The sequence below is a fragment of the Loxodonta africana genome, chromosome 3, assembly GCF_030014295.1.
Source record: "Loxodonta africana isolate mLoxAfr1 chromosome 3, mLoxAfr1.hap2, whole genome shotgun sequence".
Taxonomy (NCBI): domain Eukaryota; kingdom Metazoa; phylum Chordata; class Mammalia; order Proboscidea; family Elephantidae; genus Loxodonta; species Loxodonta africana.
The window spans coordinates 26,636,253-26,660,827 of NC_087344.1; the positions used below are offsets into that span (position 1 = coordinate 26,636,253).

General features: G+C 53.4%; 1 protein-coding gene across 5 annotated transcripts; it reads right to left on the minus strand.

Moving 5' to 3' along the window:
* Window positions 1-9,451: 9,451 nt before the first annotated feature.
* MAN2B1 (mannosidase alpha class 2B member 1) lies at window positions 9,452-24,030 on the minus strand. 5 transcript variants are annotated; one of them, XM_064280746.1, is made up of 24 exons: window positions 23,854-24,030; window positions 22,587-22,689; window positions 22,242-22,415; window positions 21,686-21,879; window positions 20,918-21,050; window positions 20,525-20,670; window positions 19,920-20,036; window positions 17,510-17,592; window positions 17,304-17,424; window positions 17,141-17,219; window positions 16,845-16,954; window positions 16,575-16,682; window positions 16,076-16,192; window positions 15,022-15,198; window positions 13,791-13,888; window positions 13,589-13,706; window positions 12,326-12,444; window positions 12,137-12,238; window positions 11,869-11,956; window positions 11,587-11,667; window positions 10,923-11,165; window positions 10,381-10,536; window positions 10,189-10,291; window positions 9,452-9,691 (listed from the first exon to the last, which is right to left on the minus strand). In XM_064280746.1, exons 1-24 carry the CDS (start codon window positions 24,013-24,015, stop codon window positions 9,558-9,560), a joined length of 3,066 nt encoding a protein of 1,021 aa, XP_064136816.1. In that variant the 5' UTR covers window positions 24,016-24,030; the 3' UTR covers window positions 9,452-9,557. The 5 variants fall into 5 exon arrangements, with proteins under 5 accessions (XP_064136816.1, XP_064136814.1, XP_064136815.1 ...); XM_064280744.1 differs by having other exon boundaries at window positions 16,845-16,984; XM_064280745.1 differs by having other exon boundaries at window positions 17,510-17,595.
* Window positions 24,031-24,575: the final 545 nt, after the last annotated feature.

Sequence of the window (24,575 nt, forward strand, 5' to 3'; positions counted from 1 at the left end):
CTGCAAATGAATGGAACCTATGTGGGAACCTAGGGCATGCTCCCTGGCCTCCCTGGCCAGACATGGCCAGTGCCCGCCTTAGGAAGGCGACTCAGGAAAGTTTTCAGGAACAGCATCTGGTGACCAGGCCCCACACGGGACTACAGCCATATCACAGGGCACCCCTAGGTGCCCCAGGCCAGTGCCCTCCTCCCAAAGTCTTGGAAACATTCTCGGGAGGTGCTTGTGACAACCATGACACTGTGGCCAGGCCTGGGGTGCCTTCTGCCGTCATTATTGACCAGATGGTCACCAGTGGGGACTTAGAAACATGTTTGGGAGGTGTCTCATACAACCACACAGGACCAAGGACCCCAGGTGGCCCCCTACAGAGGGACACTTAGCAAAATTTCAGAAGATGAAACCAGTAATCTGGCCCCGCACAGGATTGTGTCTAGGCTGGGTGCACCCTCCTCAGACCTCAGTTGCTGGACCACCTAGTTCCTGCCCCATGAGAGTGTTACTCGATTAGGGTCCACGCCCTGCAGCAGTCGAGCCAATGAAACGTACTCCAAGTCAGAAAGAGAGAGAAAGTTTATTAGGAGGTAACACAAATTGGAAGTCCAACAGCAACATCGGCTGTTTTCGTGGAGACGCAAAAGGCAATTTCTGCATCAGAGCTTATATATCATTTTTGCAAGGGTTACATAGTGTCTTCAGGCATGTAGCCCACAGATGGTCAGATGAGTATACATCACAAGACAATTACAAGAAACTCTTTATTAGACTAAAGATATGCATGCCAGACATCTGGACCCTAACTGAGATAAGGAGCAAAAAAAAAAGAAAGTTACAGACTAAAAGCACCAGGCAGCCTTCCTAGCTGTCCCCTTGTAGGCTGAAGGCCATCCCCCAAGAGAACAAAGAAAAGGAGGGAGACCAAGGCCAAAAGAGCCAAGAAGGCCCCACACCCCTTTGGAAAGCGACCAGTGCAGCTGGTGTAATAAAAAAAAGGACACTGAAATCAAAAGTGTACAAAATACCAAGCAAAAAAATTATAGATTACTTAGAGTATCGTTATGGCATTAGTTATGTCAACCTCTTAATTGCCAATTTTGAAAAGGAGAAAACATGTTGCAGAGTACTAGGGCCACAAGGGGGATATGGAAGTATTTTCAAGGGGTGGATAGGAAAACTGGTCCATGCAGGTCCACAAACAAGATAGGTATGGGCTCCCCAGCCTCAGGACTGGCAGTGTGGATCCTGGCCTGGTAGCGGACTTCAAAATATTTTCAGGGGGTCCTCCAACAACCAGGCCCAATCTGGGCCATGAGCAGGACCTGGGCACGCTCTCTAGGCCTCTTTGTCTGACTGGGGTTTTTTCTACAGAGAGAGACTTAGCAAAATTTTAGGAGACCCATCCATCAAAAGGGACCCTCATGTGACTGCAGCTCTCGGGGTATACTTAGAAACATTTACTGGTCCAAGATGCTCACCTTTGACCTTTCTGGTTAGCTAGGATGGCCCCACAACTGGAGGGTGACTTACCAAGGTTTCCAGGGGTGTCTCCAATGGGAACTGCAGCTATGCACAGGGCACCCTAGCTCAGCTTCCCTAGCAGCCTGGGCCAAGCTCCCCTCTTCAGAGGGTGGCCTTGGAAACACTTTCAGGAAGCAAATCTGGCAACCGAGCCCCATGCGGACTGCAGTCACAAGTGGGCTGTGAGCCGGGCACCCTCACATGCCTGCCTGGCTGTTCCTGGCCAGTCAGGGCCCCATGAGGGGGACTTGGAACAATTCCACGCGGGGACGTGGCCAGCCCAGAGCGTCCTACCCAGGTTATTCCCCCTACGGCCCAAGTGTGTCCTGTGGGCAGAGGCGACCTCCGTGGGCCGGTCGTTCCACCCAGGCAGTTCCCAGACGCTGGCCCCCACCATAGCTGCAGTGACAACCTCAAGGGAATCGTTCTGAGGCGGTATGGGTTGTCGCCTGGACGATCCTGCCGTCACTGCCGGCCTCCTGGATCTCTGCTTTTGGCTCCACAACCGAATCCCATCCCAAGCCCCACAGCTGGAACTCTGGGGGACGATACAAAAGCAGCCGCCAGGTGGCGACGGACAACCGGCACTACCTTGACGGACCTGGACCGCAGAGGCCGGCCTCGTCTGTGTCTCACTGAACCATGCAAGGTCCCACAGCAGTCGGGGGTGGAGGTCATGCTAGGACTCTTCTCGGGCCTCCCTGACTAGCCTAGGTCGTCTCTGGCCTTGGCCAAGGGACACAGAAATAACTTCTGGAAGGTGTCCCTGATGACCAGGCCCCACATGAGACTGTTGACCTGGTGGGGGCGCACTCCACAGGCTTCCCTAGCCATCCTAGGTCATTCTCACCCTCCTAGGGAAGACAAACAATTTTCAGGAATCCTGTGTGGCTACCGAGCCCCACACGAGATCGCCTCCAACGGCATAGCTAGCCATCCTAGAAGGGGACTTAGAAATATTTTCGGAAGATACATGCAGCTAAAAGGGTCCACATATGACTGTGGCTGGGGCCAGAGCTCCCTCCCTGGGCCTCTCTGGATGACTAGGACCAGCATTTTCCTCTAAAAGGAGACAGAAAATTTTGTAGGGGTCGCATCCAGCAGCTGGGCCCCACAGGGGTCGTGGCAGGACCGCCTAAGGTGTTTCTTCTCAGCTCAGGCCAGTGGCCTTCTCCAGAGCAGGACTTGAAAATTTGCTCAGGAGGCCCATGTGATGACTGATGCAAACTCAGAAACATGGCTGGATCCAGAATGCCCTTTCTTGGCTCACTGCCTGGCCCTGACCAGTCCTCACCAAGGTGGGGGGGCTTAAGCATCTTCTCAGGAAGCATCTCCAGAGACAGGGCAAGACCACAGCATCCATGGCTGGCCAGGCCGGTCCTGGTCTTCACAGGGTGACTTAGAGATGGTTTCAGGGAGCCCATCCAATGCCCAGGCCCTAAGCGTGTCGTCCTTTCCATAATATTTTCCAGGAGTGGTCCTAAAAATTGGCACCCAAGCAGGACCAACACCAGGCTCGATGCCTTCACAACTAGCCTTCTTCCCTCCTGGCCTAGGCTGGTGCCCCCTCCCAGAGTGAAAGAATATAATGACCACGGCACAAGAGGAAGTTGGCCAAGCTGTGGTCACACTCCCAAAGCCACACTGGCCTACCCAGTCTGGTCCACGCCACTGGAGGAGATTAGAAATATTTTGGGTGGGTGCCTTCTAAAATAGGGCACCCTCCCTGGACCTCCCTGGCCAGCCCTGGCCTGTCCACACCACTGGAGGGGGACTTAGAAATACTTTAAGGGATTCTCCTATGACTAGATCCAATGAGGGACCACAACCTCCCTGGACCTCCTCCAGGGATGCCCAGTTCTCCCAACCAGAAGGAGACTTGGAAATATTTTCAAGGGTGCACCCATCGAACAGGCCCCAGATGGGACCAAGTGTGATTGTTAAGGCTGTGTGTCAGCTTGGCTGGGCCGTGATTCTCAGTGGTTTGGTGCTTATGATGTAGCTTGGCAGCAGTATAATGATGTAATCACTTCTATGATGAGATCTGATATGATGTGATCACCTCCATGATGGGATCCACTGTGAGTAGCCAATCATTTGAAAGGGAATTTCCTAAGAGGTGTGGATTGCATCCAATATAGGTGGGCCCTCTGGCAAGGCTCACAGGCTATTGCTCACTCTGGATTCTGCAGCTGGCTCCTGTTCATCTGATGTCCAGTTCTTGGGACTTGAGGTAGCAGCTTACCTGCCCATCTTGGAATTCATCAATGTCTGGCAGTCTGTGACCCAGCAGCCTGACAGCTTACCTGCCAATCTTTGGATTTGTCAGCCCCCGCAGCCTGTGACCTAGAGTCCTATTATCTGACCTGCTGATCTTAGGTTCACCAGCCCCTGCAGCTACGTGAGTCAGGAGGAGCCTCCAGCCTGATCCATGGATTTGGGACTTTCCAGCCTTATCTTAGTTATCTAGTGCTTCTATAACAGAAATATCACAAGTGGATGTCTTCAACAAACAGAAGTTTATTCTCTCACACTCTACTAGACTAGAATTCCAAATTCAGGATATCCGCTCCAGGGGAAGGCTTTCTATCTCTGTCAGCTCTGGAGGAAGGTCCTTGTCATCAATCTTCCCCTGGACTAGGAGCTTCTCAGTCCAGGGACCCCGGGTCCAAAGGGCATGATCTGCTCCTGGCACTACTTTCTTGGTGGTATGAGGTCCCCAATCTCTCTGCTCACTTCTCACTTTTATGTCTCAAAAGGGATTGACTTCAAACACAACCTAATCTTGTAATGAGTCCAGCCTCTTTAGTGTAACTGCCTCTAATCCTGCCTCATTAATATTGTAAAGGTAGGATTTACAACACACAGGAAAATCACATCAGATAACAAAATGGTGGGCAATCACACAGGCTTCACTGGTTTTGCTTCTGTAGAGAACCCAGCTTAAGACACCAAGGCTAGGCCAGGGCAGCCTACTTGGGCCTTCCTGTTCTACTCAGACTGGTCTTGGCCTCTGGAGGGAAGCTTAGCAAACTTCTAGGGGGGAAAAAAACTCGTGGCCATCGAGTCAATTCTAACTCATAGCGACTTTACAGGACAGAGTAGAACTGCCCCATAATTTCCAAGGAGTGGCTGGTGGATTCCAACTGCCAACCTTTGGGTTAGCAACCTAGCTCTTAACCACTGTGCCACCAGGGCTCCTTCTGGGGGGATGCCTTCTGTAAAACTAGAGTGGCAAGGGTGCCTGACCTCTTCTAACTTCACAAGAGGGGAGGAGAATCAAGATTAACAGCCCAAGCCTGATTCCTATGAGGCAGAGGTCAGAGATACCTTCACTCTCCAACCTTTTTACCAATTCAGACACCACCTATTCTCCCCACAACACTCTCTACTTCTCTGTTGGGTTCGATAACTTGTTGCAATCACCACACAGAACTCAAGACCATACTCACGATTATGGGGTTTATTAGGGAAGTTAACAGGTTACAATTTAGGATCAGAAACTACTCAGGATACAGTTCATCAATCAGGACAGCTTCTTCTGAGCTGTGCCCGCAGGCAGGGCTCTCTCTGGCCCTGGCCTCTGCCTTGCTGGGGTGTTACAAAGCGGGTAAGTGCCCAGAGGCACCTTACTCTGCCAGTAAGCCTCGCCTGAAGACTCTCAGCTCTCTTGCTCTGTGGGTCAGGAAGCCCACCTCGGTCTTTCCTGCTGTCTCCTGGTTCTGCTGCCTCTGCTGCCGCAGTTTATGTACCACTGGTTCTTGAAATCTCTCACCATCTCTAGTGACACAACTCTGTCTCTCTGTCTCCTGGGTCCAGGGGTTTCCCAACACAGGGATCCCCCATCCGAAGGACACACTCCACTCCCGTCTCTTTATCTTGGTGGTTGTTAGGTCCCCATTTTTGCCTTTGTGATGGCTCATTTTAAGCCTAACATGATGTCAAAACTGACCCATCCCCTCACTAGGATTGCATACACCTTATTTGCTTGATTCCACCCCTCCCACAAGGGTGCTATGTACCTTATTTACAAGCTATCCAATCCCCTTGGTGGGCCACATGGTGCTGTACCTTCTAACACATGCGGAATCAAGACCCTGTCTGGCACACCCTCCTCTGGCCTCTGGCTGATGGAGGCTGGAGCCTACCACCTGAAGGAGACTTAGAAATGTTTTTGGGAGGTGCCTACTAAGACCAAGCCCCTCCTGGGGCCATGGCCTAGGCAGGACACTGTCCCCAGATCTCAATAGCTGGTTTGAGCTAGTTCTCTCCTTGGATAGAGTGTTAGAAAAATGTTGGAAAGGCACATCCAGTAACATGGTTTCACCACGGCCAGACCTTTCTTGCCAGCCCAGGCCTGTGCTCCCCTCTGAAACATTTTTGGGAGACCCATCGTATAAGCGATGGGTTGTTGCTGGACCCAGAGCACCTTGCCCTGGACTTCTTGTTTGGCCCAGGCTGGTCCCAGACTGGGAGCAGGACTTGTGAAAATTTTCAAGGGACACCTGCCATGACCAGGCCCTACATGGGACCTTGGAATGGTGTGGGTAGCCTCCCGGAGCCTCCTTGGCTGGCCCATGCTGGTCCCTGCCACAGGAGTGGGACTTAGAAACATTTTCAGGGAGTGCTTCCTGTGACAGGCCCCATGCTGGATGGCGAATAGGTGGAGGGCACTGTCCTTGGGCCTCCATGTCCACCCCAGCCGGTCTTGGCCTCTATAGAAGAACGTAGAAACATCTCGGAGATGATCCCAATGCCCAGGATCCACAAGGTACAGCATCTGGGCCCTCGCACCCTCTACAGACCTCCTTGTCTGGCCCAGTATGGTGCCCCCCCTTTGGAGACTTGAGTGTGTTTTTAGGAGGCACGAGTGACAACGTGGCCCAAGGGAGGGCTTGCCACCTGGCCTGGTCCAATTCTGCCACCAGAGGTGTTCTCATAAACAATTGAGTGAGTGCTTCTTGTGACCCAGGACGTTTGACAGACTGGGGCCCCTTTTCCCCAGACTTCCTTGGTCAGCTCCGCTGGTTTCTCCCTCTGGATAGAGACTTTGTAAAGTGTTTGGAAGGTGTGTGAAGCAACTGGGCCACACACAGGACAGCGACTAGGCTGGGGAACCCTCTTTGGGCCTCGGGGCCTCCTGGATAGTCCCTCTCTTTAGAGGAAGCCTTAGAAAAAATTTTCAAGAGTCACATCTGGCAATCGGGCCCCACATGTGACTGCAACCAGGCCCTGGGTGCCCTCCCCAGGTGTTCCTCGCTTACCCAGGCTCATGCCTTGCTTCCCACTCTGCCAGGGGATTTACAGATATTTTCCAGAGGCACATGTGACAATCAGAACCATGTGGGTGCCCTCCACTAGCCCCTGTATTTGGCCCAGCCCAGTTCCAACCACTGGAATGGAACTTAGAAACCTTTATAGGCAAAGCCACCAACAACTGAGTCCATGTGGGATTGTGGGCAGGCCCAAGTCACCCTCCCCAGGCCGCCCTGGTTGGCCAGGTCCAATTCCCCTCACTGGATGTGATGGTTAAGTTTGTGTGTCCATTTGGCTGAGCCATGATTCTCAGAGGTTTGGCAGTTATCATGTAGTTTGGCAGTTATGTAATGATGTAATCAACTTCACAATGAGATCTGCTATGAGCATGGCCCAATCAGTTGAAAGGGGGTTTCCTTGGAGATGTGGCCTGCCACCAGTATATAAATGGATGTTCCAGCAAGGTTCTCACTCTGGATCCTGCATCCGGCTTGTCATCATCTGATCTCTCTTTCTCCTCCTCCTCTCTCTCTCTATAGAGAGACTCTCTACAATTCTATAGAATTTGTTAGACAATCCAGCCTAAGACACTGGCCAAACCAAAACCAAAACCACTGGTGGGTTTGAACCGCTGACCTTTTGGTTAGCAGCTGAGTGCTTAACCACTGTGCCACCAGGGCTCCTCCCCTCAGGATAGGGGGACTTAAAAACATTTTAGGAGACACATCCAAAGACACGGACCCAGGTGTGGCTGTGGGTGGGCCTGGGGAACACTTGAAGGGCCTTCCTGTTTAGTCCAGGCCAGTCACAGCATCTAACGAGTTAGAAAAATTTTCAAGAGGCTGACTCCATGGCTGGTTAGGGCCAGTATAGCCCCTCTGGATGGTGTCTTAGAAATATTTTCGGGATGCACATTGGCGATTGGGCCGTGCCAGACCATAGCTCTGTCTGGGCCATCTCCTCAGACTTCCTTGTCCATCTGTTATGGGTTGAATTGTGTCCTCCAAAAATATGTGTTGTAAATCCTAACCCCTATACCTGTGGTTAGAAGCCCTGGTGGCACAGTGGTTAAGAGTTTGGCTGCTAACCAGCCACTCTTGGAAACCCTATGGGGCAGTTCTACTCTGTCCTATAGGGTCGCTATGAGTAGGAATCAACTTGAAAGCAGTGGATTTGGTTTTGGGGGGGTATTCCTGTGGTTATAATCCCATTTGGGAATGGGTTTTCTTTGTTATGTGTGTGTCTTAAGTCAATCTCCTTTGAGATATAAAAACAGCAGACCAGGCACAGAAGAAGCAGAGATGGGACTGGTTGTCACACCTCATGAATATCATCAAGAAACCACGGAAATAGAGCTGAAAAGAGACGAGGATTTTCCCCTAGAGCCAACAGAGAGAAAGCCTTCCCTTAGAGCTGGTGCCCTAAATTCAGACTTCTACCCTCCTAACTTGTGAGATAATAAATATCTGTTTGTTAAAGCCACCCACTTTTAGTATTTCTGTTATAGCACCACTAGAAAACTAAGACACCAGCCCAGGCCGATCCTCGATACTAGAGGGAAACTCAGGAATGTTTTTATGGAGCACCTGATACCAGGCCCCACATGGTGTAGCAGATGGGTACAGGGAGCCCTTTGGGCCTCACTAGCTGGCCCAGGTGGTCCCTCCCTCAAGAGAGAGAGTTAAAAAACATTTCAGGCCCCATCCAGCAATGGGGGCCCCATGCAGGACTATAGTAGGGGGTCTTTAGAACATTTTCAGGGGTGCTTCCAAAGACTGGCCCCCCATGCAAACCACAGCTGGGTAGCTGGCCCTTAGAAGAGAGGCTTAGACAATTTTTCAGGTGCATCTGGTGACCGGGCTCCACATGGCACCTTGGGGGACCTGGGGCACCCTTGTCAGGCCACCCTATTTGTCCTGGGAGGTCCCGTTCCAAAGCATGACTTTGTAAATTTCCAGGAGGTGCATCTAAACACTGATCAGCACGTGGCCCGCAGGCAGAGCTGCATGAGTCTCCACGAGCCTTCAAGGGACTGGCACAAGCCTGCACCAACTGATGAAGTCAGTTCCTTCTGACTCTAAGCCTCAAGCTTAATCCCAACATCTCCTTCCTCCAAAGCGGACTCTAGAACTACTAGAAGCCCAGGAAGTGCAAACTCTCTGCCTCTGTCTCCTGGGAGGTCTGTAGCTCCAGCCCACCTGTCCAAGGGCTCCCTTTGGGACTTGCCTCTTATACCATGTGCTTCACCAGAACTTCCCAGATTCCTCACCCTCAGGACTCAGCCACCAAAGCCAGGCCAGGGGAAACCCAAGGTGTGTTGGGTTCTGTGGGCTCCACGGTCCAGCACAGGGGTACCCTCTGTGGCTTCTCCAGGCAGCTCCACCAGGGTCTGAATGGATAGAGGAGGAAGCAGCAGGTAGGGGAAGGAGGGGTAGGTGAGGAAGGAGTGATAGGCAGGGAAGGAGTGGTAGGCGGGGAATGAGTGGTAGGAAGGGAATGAGGGGTAGGCGGAGAATGAGGGGTAGGAGGAATGTGAGGGGTGAGTGTCTGGTAGGAGGATTCAACCCAGCAAGGAGCCTCCCTGCATGCCTTGGGTAGGGCCAGCTAGTGGATGCTGACTTTTTCTGGATCTATCTCCCTCATCCCCCACCCCTCAAACAACCACACTCAGTCAGCCTCAAAGTGGGTCCTGGTGGTGGCATTTTAATGACTTTTCTTTGGCAGCAGCAGCAGCAACAGAAAAAAAGGCGAGCATCCCCACCCATGGTGGAGGGGACTCAGGCTCACAAGGGGGCATCCGAGTGGGTGTAGATATCCTCCTTCCATTCGACTGAGGCCAAGAAGGTGCGGATTTCCATGGGCTGTAGCGTGATGGCAGCGGGGTCCAGCAAGGAGGGCGTGGTTTGGGTTGGAAGGCCTGGGTGCAAGGAAAGAGGAGTGAGGGGGCGCAGACTTTCCTCTGCCTCATACCACCATGCTCCCTGCTCTAGGCCCGGGCAGGGCCGTAAACCCTCAATCAGTCCACAGGGCCTCACCCCATGACCCTTAAGTGGCTTCCCAGGGCCGGGATATCATCTCCAAATCCACAAATGTCTGGCCAGTATCGTCACACCCTCGAGCCCCACCCCTGGGATCATTAAGCTTACCCCATGCATGATGGACACCACCGCAGACCCCTGTATTATGCTCCTGGAACTGGACACTCAATCCAGATTCCCAAATCTTGTTCTTGGTCCTGAGCCCCATTCCCAAACCATCCATACCCTTTGCTAGTTTGCTAGACTCACTTCAGACCCTTTAGCTCGGAACCTGGATCTGGACACCACCCAAGACCCTCAAGTTCTGTTCTGGGTCCTGGTCAACATTCCCACGCCTCACACACCATCCCAGCTCCCTTTCTAGCCCGGCCCCCACCTGTGCTGGGTGTCCACCGGAGCCGGGAGGCGAGGTCCCGAGCCTGATTGGCCGCCAGCATGGTCTCTTGCAGGTGGGTGATGGTGAAAGTGGAAAACAGGTTCTGCGGGCAGTGCATGGGCCGGTTGAATGGGAGCAAAGCAAGGTTTCCCCTCTCCCCTTCTTTCTAGTCTCCTTTCCACCTGTGCTCACCCTCAAGTCCAAGGTCACGGGGGAGCTTAGATTGCCAACTGTGTCCTCTCCAACAGCGAACTGGTGCTCCAAACGCAGCAGCAGGGTCTCTGGGCCCCAGCGGGCCAGTGTGAGCAGGTGCACTGTGGGCGGCAGCTCCTGGTGCAGCCCGGAGAACTGGGGGCAAGGACCCAGTAGGGCTCAATCAGAAGGGGCGGGGCTTACAGTTGTCAGGAGGTGGGGCTGGGCAGGGCCGAGCCTGGGTTGGTGAGTGGGCAAGGGGGGGGTGACACTGAAGAGGAATGGGGCGGGGCCAAGGTGAGGCAGTTGAGGGGGGTGAAGGGGCATGAGTCAGACTGGGTAAAACCCAGTCAAGGTGGAATGGGACTGGGCCTGGACCACCCGGGGGCAGGGCTGAGCAGACAGGGTGGGGACCAGCTGATGGCCTCCCCTGACCATCTAGAGGCGGGAAAGATGGGTTCCGGCTGAACCTAGGAAAACTTGCTACCTACCCGCAGGCTTCATTCCAGTCCTTCCTATCCGCGGACCCAGCTGCCCCTCACCTGAGTGCGCGGGGCAGCCCCCAAGCGATAGGGGGCGCCACCTCCCAGGGCCAGCACTATCTGCGGGGCCAGGACTTCCTTTTCCGCCAGCAGCCGGTGCCCAGCAGCAGCGGTCCTGGCTGTGTCCAGTAGCAGGAGGTGGCGCCCTCGCACCCACAGCCCTGGCCCCCAACCGTCCAGGCCCGCCTCCTGCAGTGGCTCCCCTACTCCACGTGCATCATCTTTCAGCAGCCTTCGGTGCACCTGGGGTGAGAGTGGCCAGGAGAGGGTGAGGGTCCGGTGGGTGTCCCTGGGCCAGAAATTGGGTAAGGGCTCCTGGGAGAGCCTGGGTTAAGAGAAATTAAAGGGTGAGGGGAACAGATGAGAATGAAGGCAGGGGTCTGGTAGGGAACCCCAGCAGGAGGAGGAAAGTAAGCATCTAACAGGGCAGCCTGGATAGGACAAGTCAGGGCCTGGAGAGCAGCCCTGGGTAGGGATTGGGTAAAAACATGGAGGAAAAGTCTTGAATAGGGATAGGGTCCTCAGCTTAGTAGGGACTACAACCCACAGGGCACACCTAGCAAAGAACTGGGGCAGAAACAGGCTTCCAGGTCCAGCAGGGGCTGGGAACTGAGTGAAGGCCTCGTGGGAAGACCCTGGCTTGGAAGAGCTGTGACCCACTCACCATGAGCTCCAGGGAGCCATCGCTGAGGCTGCTGCCCCCCTGGGAACGGTCAGTCAGCACTGTGAGCTGCATGTTTCCATCCTGGGGGGTGAGAGGTCAGGGTGAGGGGCAGCCTGCAAACTAGCCCCTGCGGGTGGGCACAGGCAGGTCCGAGAGGGGGTGGTAGCGACTGCCCAGGACAGTTGGTGATGCTGAGAGTGAGGCGTGATTCCTTCTCTGGAGAAGTGTGTCAGGAAGAGTTAGGGAGAGGCAGACTAGGGCTGGGTGGGGGGTAGAGAGTACCGTAATATAAATGCGGCTGTTGACCGGGTAGTAATTTCCCGCCACTGGCTCAGTCTGGCTCAAGTCCCAGGTGGGCCGATAATTTCGCCTAGGGAGGGGTGTGGTTTAGTCAGGCCTGGGGTCTAGCTCTCCTTCCCCTGCTCACCTCCTCCTCACCACCCCCATCCTTTCCTCCCATACTCTTATCATCAGCAAATGTCCCCACCACCCCTGGGTCCCAATACACCACAGACCACTCTGTGCCCTCAGTGTCCCTAGCTACCCCCACCTCCTCTCCAGGATCTCCCGGCCGTTGCTGTCTGTGTAGAAGCGTCCATCTGTCTCCAATGTTGTGTCAAAGCGACTGATGACCTCCTTCCCCCAGCCATCGCTGCACCCGATGGGGACACAGGGTTGTGAGCCTCACATAAGCCCACCCTGGCCTTGGTCCCACCCCCATAGCAGTCAGGACACTTACCCCACGGGTATTGGCCCCACTGTCCACTCCAGCTCCAGGTGCCTCTGTCCAGGGTACAGGCGAACCACCTGGGAACACCAGGCTGAGAAGTTCTGGTGCACCTCCTGCACCAAGGCCGTCTGCGGGCACATGGGGAGGGGAGGTGGAGTGCAAGTGTGAACCCACACCTGAGCAGAGATGAACCCTACAAATGGCCTACAACAGGTTCAACCACACTAATGGAGAGCATGGGAACCCGACCTGCCTAATCATGGCTACATAATTTTTGAGTGTGGCATATGTGTTTGTTGACCACCACTGCCCCCATCTCTGCTCTTTTCACAATAATAGGAGTCTAGCTTGGCACATGGCTACATGGAGTAGACCATATTTCCCAGTAGCCCCTGAAGCTATGAGTAGCTGTGTGACCACAGTCTGCCCAATGCAAAGTGATTAAAGTATATGAACAGCTCTCCTTGACTCTTGTCCTCTCCTACTGGCTCAATGCAGCTGTGATGTTTGGAACTTGAGCAGCCATCTTAGATCATGAGGTGGAACTGAATGTTGAAGAAGGCAGAGCAACAAGATAGAAGGGGCCTGGGTGACTGTGGAGCTGCCTCACCTGGCTTGGACTGCTGAGTTAGACTTTATATTAGAGGAAAAGAACAGTTAATTTGGATAACTCTGTTACAACAGGCAAAAGTATACCCTAATACAGTGACCCAGGTATGTACACACTCACTTCAAGGGGAGGCGAGGAAATGTTGAACACAGGCCCCAGGAAACCCCCTATACACTTGTGGAGTATGCTGTCTTCCCAGCCAGATGTACCCTCAGATATGCACCCTAAGTGAGACTTGCCAAGTGTGAATGCTCAAATACCCACCCCAGATATGAACCCCTCGTACCACATATGCTTGGTGAACTCCAAACAGCTGCACCTGGCCCTCCCCGTTTGTGGACCAAGTGGGAACACCCTGCCCTCAATTTCCAAAAAAAAAAAGCTAAGTATAATCCTGACACCCACAGCAGGTACGGGTGCCTTCAGTATGTGCTTCCTCAGGCACACACAGACATGAAGACCAGCCCATGGGAGAACCCTCAAATATTACCCTCAGGTCTTCACCCCTTTATCTGATGGAGACATGAATCCTTCCCCCCATCTTACCCTACCCATACATGCAGTTTACCCTCCTTCCCAGGCTTCCTCACACTCAACACCTTGTTACAGAGCTCCCACCACTCTCAGCCCCACCTGCCCACTCATCATTCCTGCCTGCAGACCTTCACCAGGCGAGTCTCAGCCCAGCGTCTCACAGGCAGTGGTTCTGGTTGATTGGGTCTGAAGATGTAGGCACCTGAGACCTGGGGGCTTAAGTAGTCACCTGTACTGGCGTTGTACCTAAAGCCAAGGTAGGCAAGAGTCAGGTAAGGGGCCCCAGGGCTCCACTCACATCCCTTCCCTGACCTGGTGATCCTTCCTCACCAGAAGAAGGCCTGGCGAACAGGCAGTAGGAGGTTCTGGTCCAGGTTCTCAATCTTCATCAAGAGTCCTGTGTCAGGGTTGAATGAAGCCCGGATGTGCTGGGCAGAGAAGGTGGACAGATGTCAGTGACCATCACTTCAGCCAAGAGCAGCCCTGTCCTTCCCAGGGCTCAGGACAAAACCCTAGAGTCATCCTTATTTCCTCTCTCACTTCTCACACCTGAGCCTATTAGCAAATCCTAACAGCTCACCTTACCCTGAATCTGACCAGTTCTTACTAGTCAGAGCTGCCACCATCACAAGCTGGGACTAGTAGGGTGGCCTCCTCCCTCATCTCCCAGCTTCCTCCCCCTACCTCTAGTCTGTTCCCTACCCCCACAGCAACCAGAGGGCAAATCCTAAATCCCATCATGGCCCTCCTCTGCCTGGGACCAGGGCGGACTCTGCACCAGACACAGGAGCCTCAGTGCCTAGGACCCAGGAAACTTTAGGAGTTCACAGAAATGTTTTAATTTTAATTATTTTCAGAATCAGAAAAAACTTGAATATATTAAAAACGAATATATAATAATGAATCCAGTATGGATTATATTCATCTTTATACCAATGCCATCAAAAAGTATAATTTTAATATTCTTTTATGGAGGAATGGTCCCACAAAGGCCAAAGTCCTAGGTCCACAGAAGTCTTAAAGGAGCCCTATCAAGACCCCCCTGTGGTTCCTTCTCTATAAAACCCAAAGTCCTCCCCTCACCCCTTAAGGCCCTGCCCTCCTCTCCTCCCATCACCACCCCACACTCTGCTTCAGCCTTGCTGAGTTCCTTGGGATTCTTTAAACACCAAATCCCTTCTGCCTCAGGGCTTTTGTGTCTGCCCATCCCTGCCAGGATCCCTCTTCCTCCATATAGCCACATGGCTCACTCCCTCACTTCCCTAAGCATTGCCCTCAACCATCACCTTCTCAGGAAGGCCTTCCCCGCACCCCACCTGAAAATACAAACGCCCCCCCCCAACCATCCACTCTGACACATCCATTGAGTATCACTTACCAATGCTCACACTGGGTCCTCACAGCAGCCTCAGGAGAGGTCACCCACTTGAGGACACACAATGGTGGGAGTGATGGCACTATACCATGAACCCAGGACCTTTCAACCCAGAGTTCACCTGGTTCACCATGACACCTCAAATTTATCATGGGGCCAAAGAAGGGGATTTGAATGGGGTCTCACCTCATTTTGTATGACCAGGACACGGGACCAGGGCCTGGGTCGATAGGTGTGGGCCTTGGGGGTCCGTTTAGGCACCCGGGACACTGAGTAGGTGCTGAAGCCCAGGGCAGGCACTGAGGCAGAGAAGAGCAGCTCTGGAGGGTGCTCCTGACTGTTTGAGCCTGGAAGTATCACCACCTCAGGTAATGAGGAGGGAACCCAAGTCAAGAGGCTGTGAGTATACGTACATGGGGGGGCTCAGTGGAGGGGCCAAATTCAAGGAGGGGTAGGATTCCTGGGATGGGGAGAAGACATTTAGGTGGAGCAGGGGCATCAGAAATTCTGAGGAAAAGATTGCACAGGAGATTCATCCACAAGATAGAAAAAAGCCACTGGGAGGACCTAGCCTGCAGGTAGGGGGAAAAAGTGAGAGAGGAAGTTGAGGAGAAGAGATCTATGAGCAAGGAGAGTGAGGGAAAGATTGATTCTTAGAGGAAGAGATGTGTGGGGGACTGTAGGGGGGTGACCCCATGTGTGTTAGAGTAGAACTATGCTCCATAGGGTTTTCAATGGCTGATCCTTTTTTGCCCAGAAGTAGATTAACAGGCCTTTCTTCTGATGTGCCTCTGGGTAGACTCGAACCTCCAACCTTTTGGTTAGCACCGGTTATGTTTGCCATTTGCACTACAGGGAGTCAGGGTCAATTCAACAGCAATTAGTTTAACTGATGCGTGGGGGTATCCATCTGGGATGAAGGATTATAAATAGGAAAGATTTCCATGAGAAGAAGATATTCAAAAGGCGGAGATATTCATGGGCAGTGGGGAGATGTTCCCAAGGGGATATCGAGCAGTGAGGGAGATATTAGAGGGGTGAGAGTATTCATGAGGGGGAGGTACCCAAGGGAGGGAAGTGTTTATGGTGGGGCAGTAGAAGGCATCATATTGGAGGGAGAGAGATATTCATGGAAGGGAGGTGTCCGTGGTAGAAGAGCAGTCCATGGAGAGGTGTTCAAGGGGGTAGATAATCATGGAGGGAGGTATTCATGGGTGGAATATTCGTCTAAGGGGCTCACTTCGCTCGGCACAGTCGTGCCATTGGGGTCTCTCACTGAGAAAACGCCTCCGCGCACCGGCAGCCGTACCATCCAATTTACCTTCCGCCCCAGGGGGTTATAAATGGTGACCTGGAACTGGGGTGAGAGGGTCTGGGTGGGAATAGGTCACCGCAAGCATTCTCCAAACCCACCCACCATGACAGGCAATGTGCCTGTGCGATCCCACTGCGGTCGGGGCCATCCAGGCAGAGGGCCCATGTGTTACACGAGATCCTCAGTCTGGTCGGGTCCTGCCCCATCTTGACTGTGCCCCACGTGATACTGCCCATGTGTGCTTCTACAAGAACAATTCCATAACCGCCCTCAGAAGAGGGTAAGCCCAAGCCCCGCCTCCTCTTCATCCCGCCCCGACTGAACCAGTGTTCTGCCCCTTTTGTCCGCTCTTGGCCCGGACCACTGGATCGGCTCTTCCACCCCTCCGGCCCCGCCCACCCGCCCCGCCTCCAGGAGGGCTCACGCGCGCCGCCGTCTGGCTGAGCGGACAGACGCTGACGTTGAGTTCGCGGCAGTATGTGAAGTTCTCCTTGGAGCCGCTGAGCAGCGCCAGAGCGTTGCTCAGGAGCACCTGAGGAGGAACGTAAAATGGGCGGGTCCACTCTGAATGCCCGCCCCTCCCAGCCACAGACCCTTGCTTCCTTCCTGGCTCCACCCATTCCTCTCTGCCCCTCCCCTTCCAGGCCCCACCCCCGCCTAGCTGCACCCCGCCCCTTCTGGCCCTGCCGCACACCTCACAGGGTCCCCAGCCCTCAGCAAGCTGGAATGCGTAGTCGTCAGCCACGTGCTGCCGGGAAGTGCCACTGACAGCGTCGTGGTGCTGGAGCACGGCCACCGCTTCCCCTATGGGTGGGACACTGAGCCTGGCGGGACCTTCATAGGACACCGCACCGACCTCAGGAAGACACCGAAGGTCCGGTGCAATTGGAAACAGTTCTTAGGAACTTTAAAGGAGGGACTCAAGGAGGGACTGAATGACAGGTCTAGCCCCAGTCCCACCCCTCGTCCCTTAGTTGGCCCGACACCTACTGAGGGGCGTACTGTCTCCCGAGCCATAGGGTCCCACGTTGGCCGCAGGTCCCGCCAGTGCCTCCAGCTGCTTGCATACCTGGTAGGCAAGGGTGCGTTGAAGTGGCCAAGCCTGCCTGGTACCACCCCTGGGCCACACCCCTCAAGCCAGGTGCCCACCGACCTGCAGGAAGTTGTAGCTGAGGCGCTCGTAGCGTTTGAGGGCCGGCCGGCTGGAGAAGTAGCCGGTCCAGAACTGGTGGGGGCCGTCAGCGTAAGGGAAGAAGTCATCCTGTTTCACCGACCTGCGGGGATGGGGCACTGAGAACAGGGTCATGGCCCATGGGGCATCCCAAAGTCCCCCCAGACTCTTGGCCCCCCTCCAAATACCAAGTCAGGTTGGCCTTGTTCAGCTCTCGGAGATAACAGGCTGGGGTGGAATAGAGAACATGGACTCGGCTCCCACTGGCCTGCTGCTGGGGAAAGAAGTGATTGAGGCCTCCTGGAGTCTGTGTCTTCCCAGAGGGCACACAGGTGTGCACATTCACACATCAAATGTTCTTACTGCACATTTTGAGTGCAAACTAAATGCCAAGTGTGAAAATGAACATTTGGCCAAGCCACATATTAGCATCCTTGAATTTCAGGGGTGCAACAATAAACCTGAAATTTTACTAAGCTTTTACAAATGATTTCCATTTTATTACTAAAAATCTTAGTGGAAAAATTGTGACATTATTAAAAAAAACAAGCCCATTGCCATCAAGTTAATTCCAACTCATGGTGAACACATGCATTAGAGCAAAACTGTTCTACAGGGTTTTCTTGGACATTATAGTACAAGAATAATCCTTCTTCAGGAATAATTATTTTCTACCAAATGTCACAATTTTTATAATGAATGAGGCTCACTTTCACTCCAGAGGAAGGTAACAGGACTTAGGGCAGTTTTGGTGAAATGGCAGTGCAGGGAGTGAGGGGGAGGTGAAGTCATGGAGATTGGACAGGTAGACAACTATGAGGATGAGGTCGATGGGAAGGGGCATCTTAAATGGGAGTGATGAGACAAGTTTCTTTGCTGACAGGACCACAGTGTGGTGCGATGGACTACTTTTGTGTGACCTTTCTTGCCATGGTCTTGTAATTCCCAACCAAGTGATTGGGTGGGACTGTGCAAATAGGGTAATTGTGGCCCACCAAGGGGATTGATCAGTTTTGCCATCGCGCTAGCCTTGAAATGAGTCATCCCAGAGGCGGGGAAGAGAGGATCCCACCACAACCAAGGAAGGAGAGCCAAAAGCAGAACGTGTCTTTTGGAGCCAGGTTCCCTGTGCTGAAAAGCTCCTGGAACCAGGAAGCTGAGAGAGAGAGAGCTGTATCACTGAAGATGTCAAGAAGTGATGGCAGCAGAGACCAGCAGCAGAAGACAGTATTGTGGGTTTCCTGGTCCAGAGTGAGAAAGCTAAGTGACGCTGGGCAGGAGACTTGATGGAGAGTAGGGTGCCCCCGGGCACTTGGTGGAGCTAGGTTTGCTGATCCATGGAGCTAGAACTGAACGTCTTCTAGCAGAGGCTCACTGGCTGAGTGGAGTGCCTCTAGGCACTTATCGGCAGAGCTAAAAGCGCTCTGTAACACTTGCATACGCAGGGCAGAGGCCAAAGGCAGGGAGAGGCCTATCTGCCAACACAGCTGGGAAGAGGCTGTCCTGACGAAGGAATTGTATCCTGAGTGTTCCTGAACCTAAATTGTAACCTGTTACTTTCCTAATAAACCCCATAATTGTGAGTACTGTCTGAGTTCTGGGTGGCCACTTCAATGAATTATCGAACCCAGCAGAGAAGTAGAGAGTGCTGTGGGAGGGACAGTTGGTGTCGGAACTGGTAAACATGGTGGAGAGAGGAGGCATGTCTGACCTCCATCTCATAGAAATCAGCCTTGGGCTGTTGATCTCAATTCTCCTTCCCTCTCGTGAAGTTAGAGGAGGTGAGATGCCGCCTGAACACAGTTTTTACACACAGTCACAGGCTGCTTACGGGAGCTGCACCAACATATCCTGGTAAGTAAAATAATGCCCCCCCATAAAAAAAAAAAAACCAAACCTGTTGCCACCGAGTCGATTCCTACTCATAGTGACCCTACAGAACAGGGCAGAACTGCCCCATAGAGTTTCCAAGGAACGCCTAGTGGACTCGAACTGCTTCCCTTTTTGGTTAGCAGCCATACCTCTTAACCACTACGCCACCAGCGTTTTTTCCCTCCATAAATGTCCTAATTCCCAGAACCTATGAGTATGTTAGGTTACGTGGCAAAACAGAAGTAAAGTTGCAGATGGAATTAAGGCTGCTAATCAGCTAATATTCAGATAGGGAGATTATCCTGGATTATCCTGGTAGACCCAGTGTAATCACAAAGGTCTTTAAAAGTGGAAGAGGAAAATAGAAGAGGTGAAAGGACCTGAGAGAAGATGTGACAACAGAGCAGGATCAGAGAGATGTTGTGTTGCTGGCTTTGAAGATGGAGGAAGGGGCCACCCGCCAAGGAATGCAGGCAGCCTTTAGCAGCTGATAAAGAAACAGATTCTCTCCTAGAGTCTCCAGAAAGAAAGGCAACCCTGTTGACACCTTGATTTTAGCCCACTGAGAACTGTGTTGGACTTCTGACCTACAGAACTAATAAATTTCTGTTGTTTTAGGCCATAAGTGTGTGATCATTTTTTACAGAACCAATAGCTATGACTCGACACACAGAGAAGCAAACACACATGTGCACACAGGTACCACGCACGGGTAGGCATGCTGACCTGGGCGTTGACCAGTTGGATGAGCTTGTCAAGGTTCTTGAACCACATGTTGGCATTCTCATAGTGGAAGTCTGAGCCCATGGTCATTATAGTGTGGTTGGTGCGGTAGTGCCGGCCCTGCAGTTGGGATAGGGGACTCCTCAGGTCAGGGTGTCCTGTATATACATGTGATCAAGAGTGGATGATAATAGGAGAAACAGTGTGCAGGGGGCCAGGGAATATACGGGAACTCTGTACTTTCTGTACAATTTTTCTGTAAACCTAAAACTGCTCTAAAAAATAAAGCCTATGGCATGTGGGAACATAGGGATGCACACATAAAATAGCCAATGGTTGTTCATGAGTTCCCTTGGGCCAACGACACAGATGAGGGCACCCCGGCACTGTGCCAGGCCATTTCATGGTCATGGGGAATGTGTGCAGTGGGGAAGGGGTCTGCATGCTCTGATCAGGAAGGCACCCAAATCTGGGAGGAAGACATGGTGGTGGCGAATGGGATGTTACTGTCCTCACAGGGTTTTGAGGAGGTATTAGGAAATGCTGGGCCACGGGAAGGGCCCTGAATTATCTACACCAGTCCTGTAGGATCGGGACACTGGAGTTACCTGAGCAGCAGCCAACTCCAGGAAGTATTTGACCAGCTTGTCGGCATTGTACTCAGGGCTATAGGGGTTGTCCACCACGGGCTTGTCATCACACAGCATGTCCCAGCACAGATCCTTTGGTGGGTTGTACATATTGGGGAGCACACCTGCAGGCCACACCAGGGTCAGGGGGTGGCCAAGCATCCTAGACCTGCCCTAGGGTCAAAGCCTGCCATCCCCCACCCAGGCTGCAGAATTTGTGAGCCCCAGTACAAAATGAAAAGGCTCTTGTTCATAAACTACTGAGAATTTCAAGACAGTGACAGCAGAGCATTAAATCACGTGCAAGGCCCTCTGAGTCCAGGGACCACATCAGTCACACACCCATGAGGTCAGCTGCCACCTGGTGCTCACCAGTGAAGAGGTCGGCAGCCGGGGGCTTCAGACTGGTGCTGGCACGCCACACCTGCTCCATCTCCAGCATCTGCTCCCGAATCGCCTTGTCTTGATAATCCAGGCGCCCAAAGAAGAAGCCATCGAAGCCCATCTAGGGGGGTCACAGCACAGGAGAGGGCAGTCTGAATCAGTGCCCACCTCTCTCACCACCAAGTGAGCCCACACCCAGCTTGGGAGCAGGTCTGAAACTAGGGAGGCTTCCAGCACATTTCCACGCTTGGGGAAGACTCAGAACCACCACAGGAGAGCAGGGAGGGAGCAGGAACCCACCTCCACCTTCCCCTTGGGAAAGGGAGCTTGGTCACAGTGGAGAGGGGCAAGGCCTGACTCAAGATGACCATCCCTCTTTCCCAGCCTAAAGACAGATAGGTTACAGCACGGAAATGGGGTGGGGTTAGGGTACAGGTAACGAAGCCAGTTTAAAAGCAAGGCGGACTGCCACCAAGCTTGAGAATTCGGCATCATAGCAAGTGAGGTGGGGCCAGAGTGTGACAACTGACGGCTCAGGAGATGGGTCGAAGCCATCTGGAGCCAGGTCAGCTTGGGGCTGAGTCATAGCAGGGCTTGCACCAGAGTGGGAAGGGACTGGGATTCACAGCTCAGCCAAAGGGCAGGGCCTCAAGGGGCCGGGGGCACGGTCTGGTCAGTGTGGGATGAGAGAAATGGTGGGTTTGAGTGGCTGTGGGAGAGATCAAAGCAAGTGAGAGGGAAGATTCAAGACAGCACCTGAGCAAAGAGTGAGGCCTGCTCACGCGAGTGGCCAAAAGGGTCAATGTGCCAGGCCACATGGGGGCGCCCATCAATGCCAAACGTGTCCTCTAGGAAGCGTAGCCCAAGCGTCATCTGGTCGATGATGGCGCCATAGTGGGTGGACGCTTCGTCATTCATCACCCAGCCACCATTGGCAAACTCCAGGCGCCCTGTGCCAGGAAGGACACAGTGAGGGTCAGCAGTCAGAGCCAGGAGTGGGGCCAGGGTAGGTGATGCTGGAGATGAGAGGACCTGCCCACGTGCCTAGGCCTGGAAAAAGAGAGGTCACCCCCAGGCCGGTGTAGCCAGATCTGGGCCAGAGGGCCCTTGTGTGGCAGGCTTCCCACAGGATCAACTGGAGATGGGGCCTTGGAGGATCCATAGGAGTTCAACAGATAAAGGGAGACTGGAGACATGTGGAACCACATGCACACACAGCCTGCACTTGGCATGATAAAATCTCAGAAGCCAGAGTGGCAGAAACAGAAGCTGGTTGCAGCTTCCTCGTTTCACTTCCTGAGGGCAGGCTCACCCTGGCGCACCAGATCCCGCACAACTTCCTGCTTTGCTTTTGTCTGCTGGTACCACCATCGGGCGAAGAAGGCGATCTCCACATAGATGAAGCGGCGGGTGGGATTAGCCAACAGGGAGGAGACTACTGAGTCCAGGATGTACTGCACACCTGCTCGCTGGATGTCATTGTGGACTATGGGCACATGGATCAGGCAGTCAGGGCAAGAAGGGCAAGGAGGACTTTCCTGGACACAGGAGCCCAGGCTGGGCATTGCCCCACCCCAATGTCCAGGGCCCACAGGGCATGTGAGGTGCTCAGAGGGGCTATGGGAGTCCCTGGGTCCCATCTCCACCCTTTACTCACTGCCGTAAAAGTACTGGTCCACTGTCTTGAGCCAGCCCACGTCATCGTGTGTGTGGGCCACCAAGTGCACGTTGAGCATGTCCGGCTGCACCTTGGGGCATGTCTGCACAAGGACCGCAAACACACACACACACACCATGTCAGAGGCATGATGGGGAAAGGGTACAAAATAAGCCTTGATCTACCAGGCAAATGACTCGGAGGTGGAGAGCCTGTGACCTGAGCCCAACTGTGTGCAGAGGAGGCCAGGCCCCTCTCAGAAAGGACACACTCAGACTTGCCTCCCCAGTACAACTCTCATTCACACAACTCCACAGAACAGCTCTCACTCACACCCTGGGAAAAGAGCAGTATTAATTAAAAAAAAAAAAAAATTACGTGGATTCTCATTGACCCCATATGTTTCAGAGTAGAAATGCACTCCATAGGGTTTTCTTTCAGAAATAAATCACCAAACCTTTCTTCTGCGAGGTGCCTCTGAGTGGACTCAAGCCTCCAATCTTTTGGTTAGCAGCTGAGTGCTCAACCATTTTCACAACCCCGGGACTCCATAACTAACATTAGTAAAATGTTTATTAAGCATTTGCAAATACTAGACAGCCACCCTGGGAGGTGAGTGCAAAATTATCCCCAGTTTACAGATGAGGAAACTGAGGTTCAGAGAGGTGATGTAACCTGCCCACAGTCATGCAACCAGGAAGCAGAGGAGCCAGGAAGAAAAGGGAACTCCAGGCAGGCTGACTCCAGAGTCCCAGTTCTCAACCAGTCTCTCTCCTCCCCCCACCACACACACACACACACACACACACACCCCTGCTCACACCTCCAATCACACAGTTATGTGAATGCGAAGTTCAGACAAGCCCACAGGCAGATGAGTCCAGTCAAAGCCAGCCTCATCCTCAGAGGCGCAGTAAAACCTCTCTGACACAAGGCACGCATTCAGACTACACTGTCGTATTAGCTACCATTCCCTCCAAAACAAACCAAACCCGTTGTCTATGAGTCGATTTCGACTCATAGCGACCCTACAGGACAGCGTAGAACTGCCCCACAGAGTTTCCAAGGAGCGCCTGGTGTATTCGAACTGCCGACCTTTTGATTAGCAGCCACTACGCCACCAGAGTTTCCAACCATCAGGGTTTCCAACCCATTCCCTAAAAAAAAAAAAAAAAAGGCACCCACAAAACAAGCCCACTCACAACTCCGGACCGTTCTCGGGTTTTCACTCCGGCTCCTGTACATTTCCGCCACGGGCCCCACTCACCTCGTAACGCGCGGCCCGAGCGCCAAGCACCACCAGCAACAAAAAAAAGAGGAAGGCGAGAGACGGGAGCAGCGGCCGCGGCGCGAAAGAGCTCGTCCAGGGCCCAACCGCGCGCCGGCCGCTGCCAGCGCGGTCCCCTGCGGCCCGCGCGTCCGCACCCATAGCTCAGCTGCCACTGTTGCCTCCTCCTGGGTCTCCCAAGCCCGGCTCAGGCTAAGCAAAAGCCCCGCCCCAGAACCTGGCCTGGCCAATCGGCGTCGGCGTGGGCGGAGCTAGGGCGCAGACTGGCCCATCACAAGTCTACTAAGGCTGTAGCCTGGGGCTGCACTCGGGCGATAGGCTCAGAGTCTGGCAGCGCTAGACGTGTTTAGCTCTTGAGAAGCCGGTTTCGACTGAGAAGCCGGCTCTAAGGGGCCTCAGAAGTGACCCTTTGTCCTCATGGGGACAGAGGTCTCACACTTTGTTACGAGTGTCGTTTGCCGGGGGGGTGTGTGTCTGTGTGCATGTAGAGGTGTCCCATCTACTCTCAGGGCTGGGGTCCTGGAGGGACCCAGCTTGGCTAGCAATGGGGGTTGATGGGGGTTGGGCATCTGGTAAAGAAACTGCCCTGCCCTTGGAGTGCTGGGGATGGGGGGCACCAAGCCTGGATGGGAGGGCTGCCTGGAGGTCCTCTGGTGTCTAATCTCTGCCCCTGGAGTGAAGCCTAACTGGTAGGGGAAGAT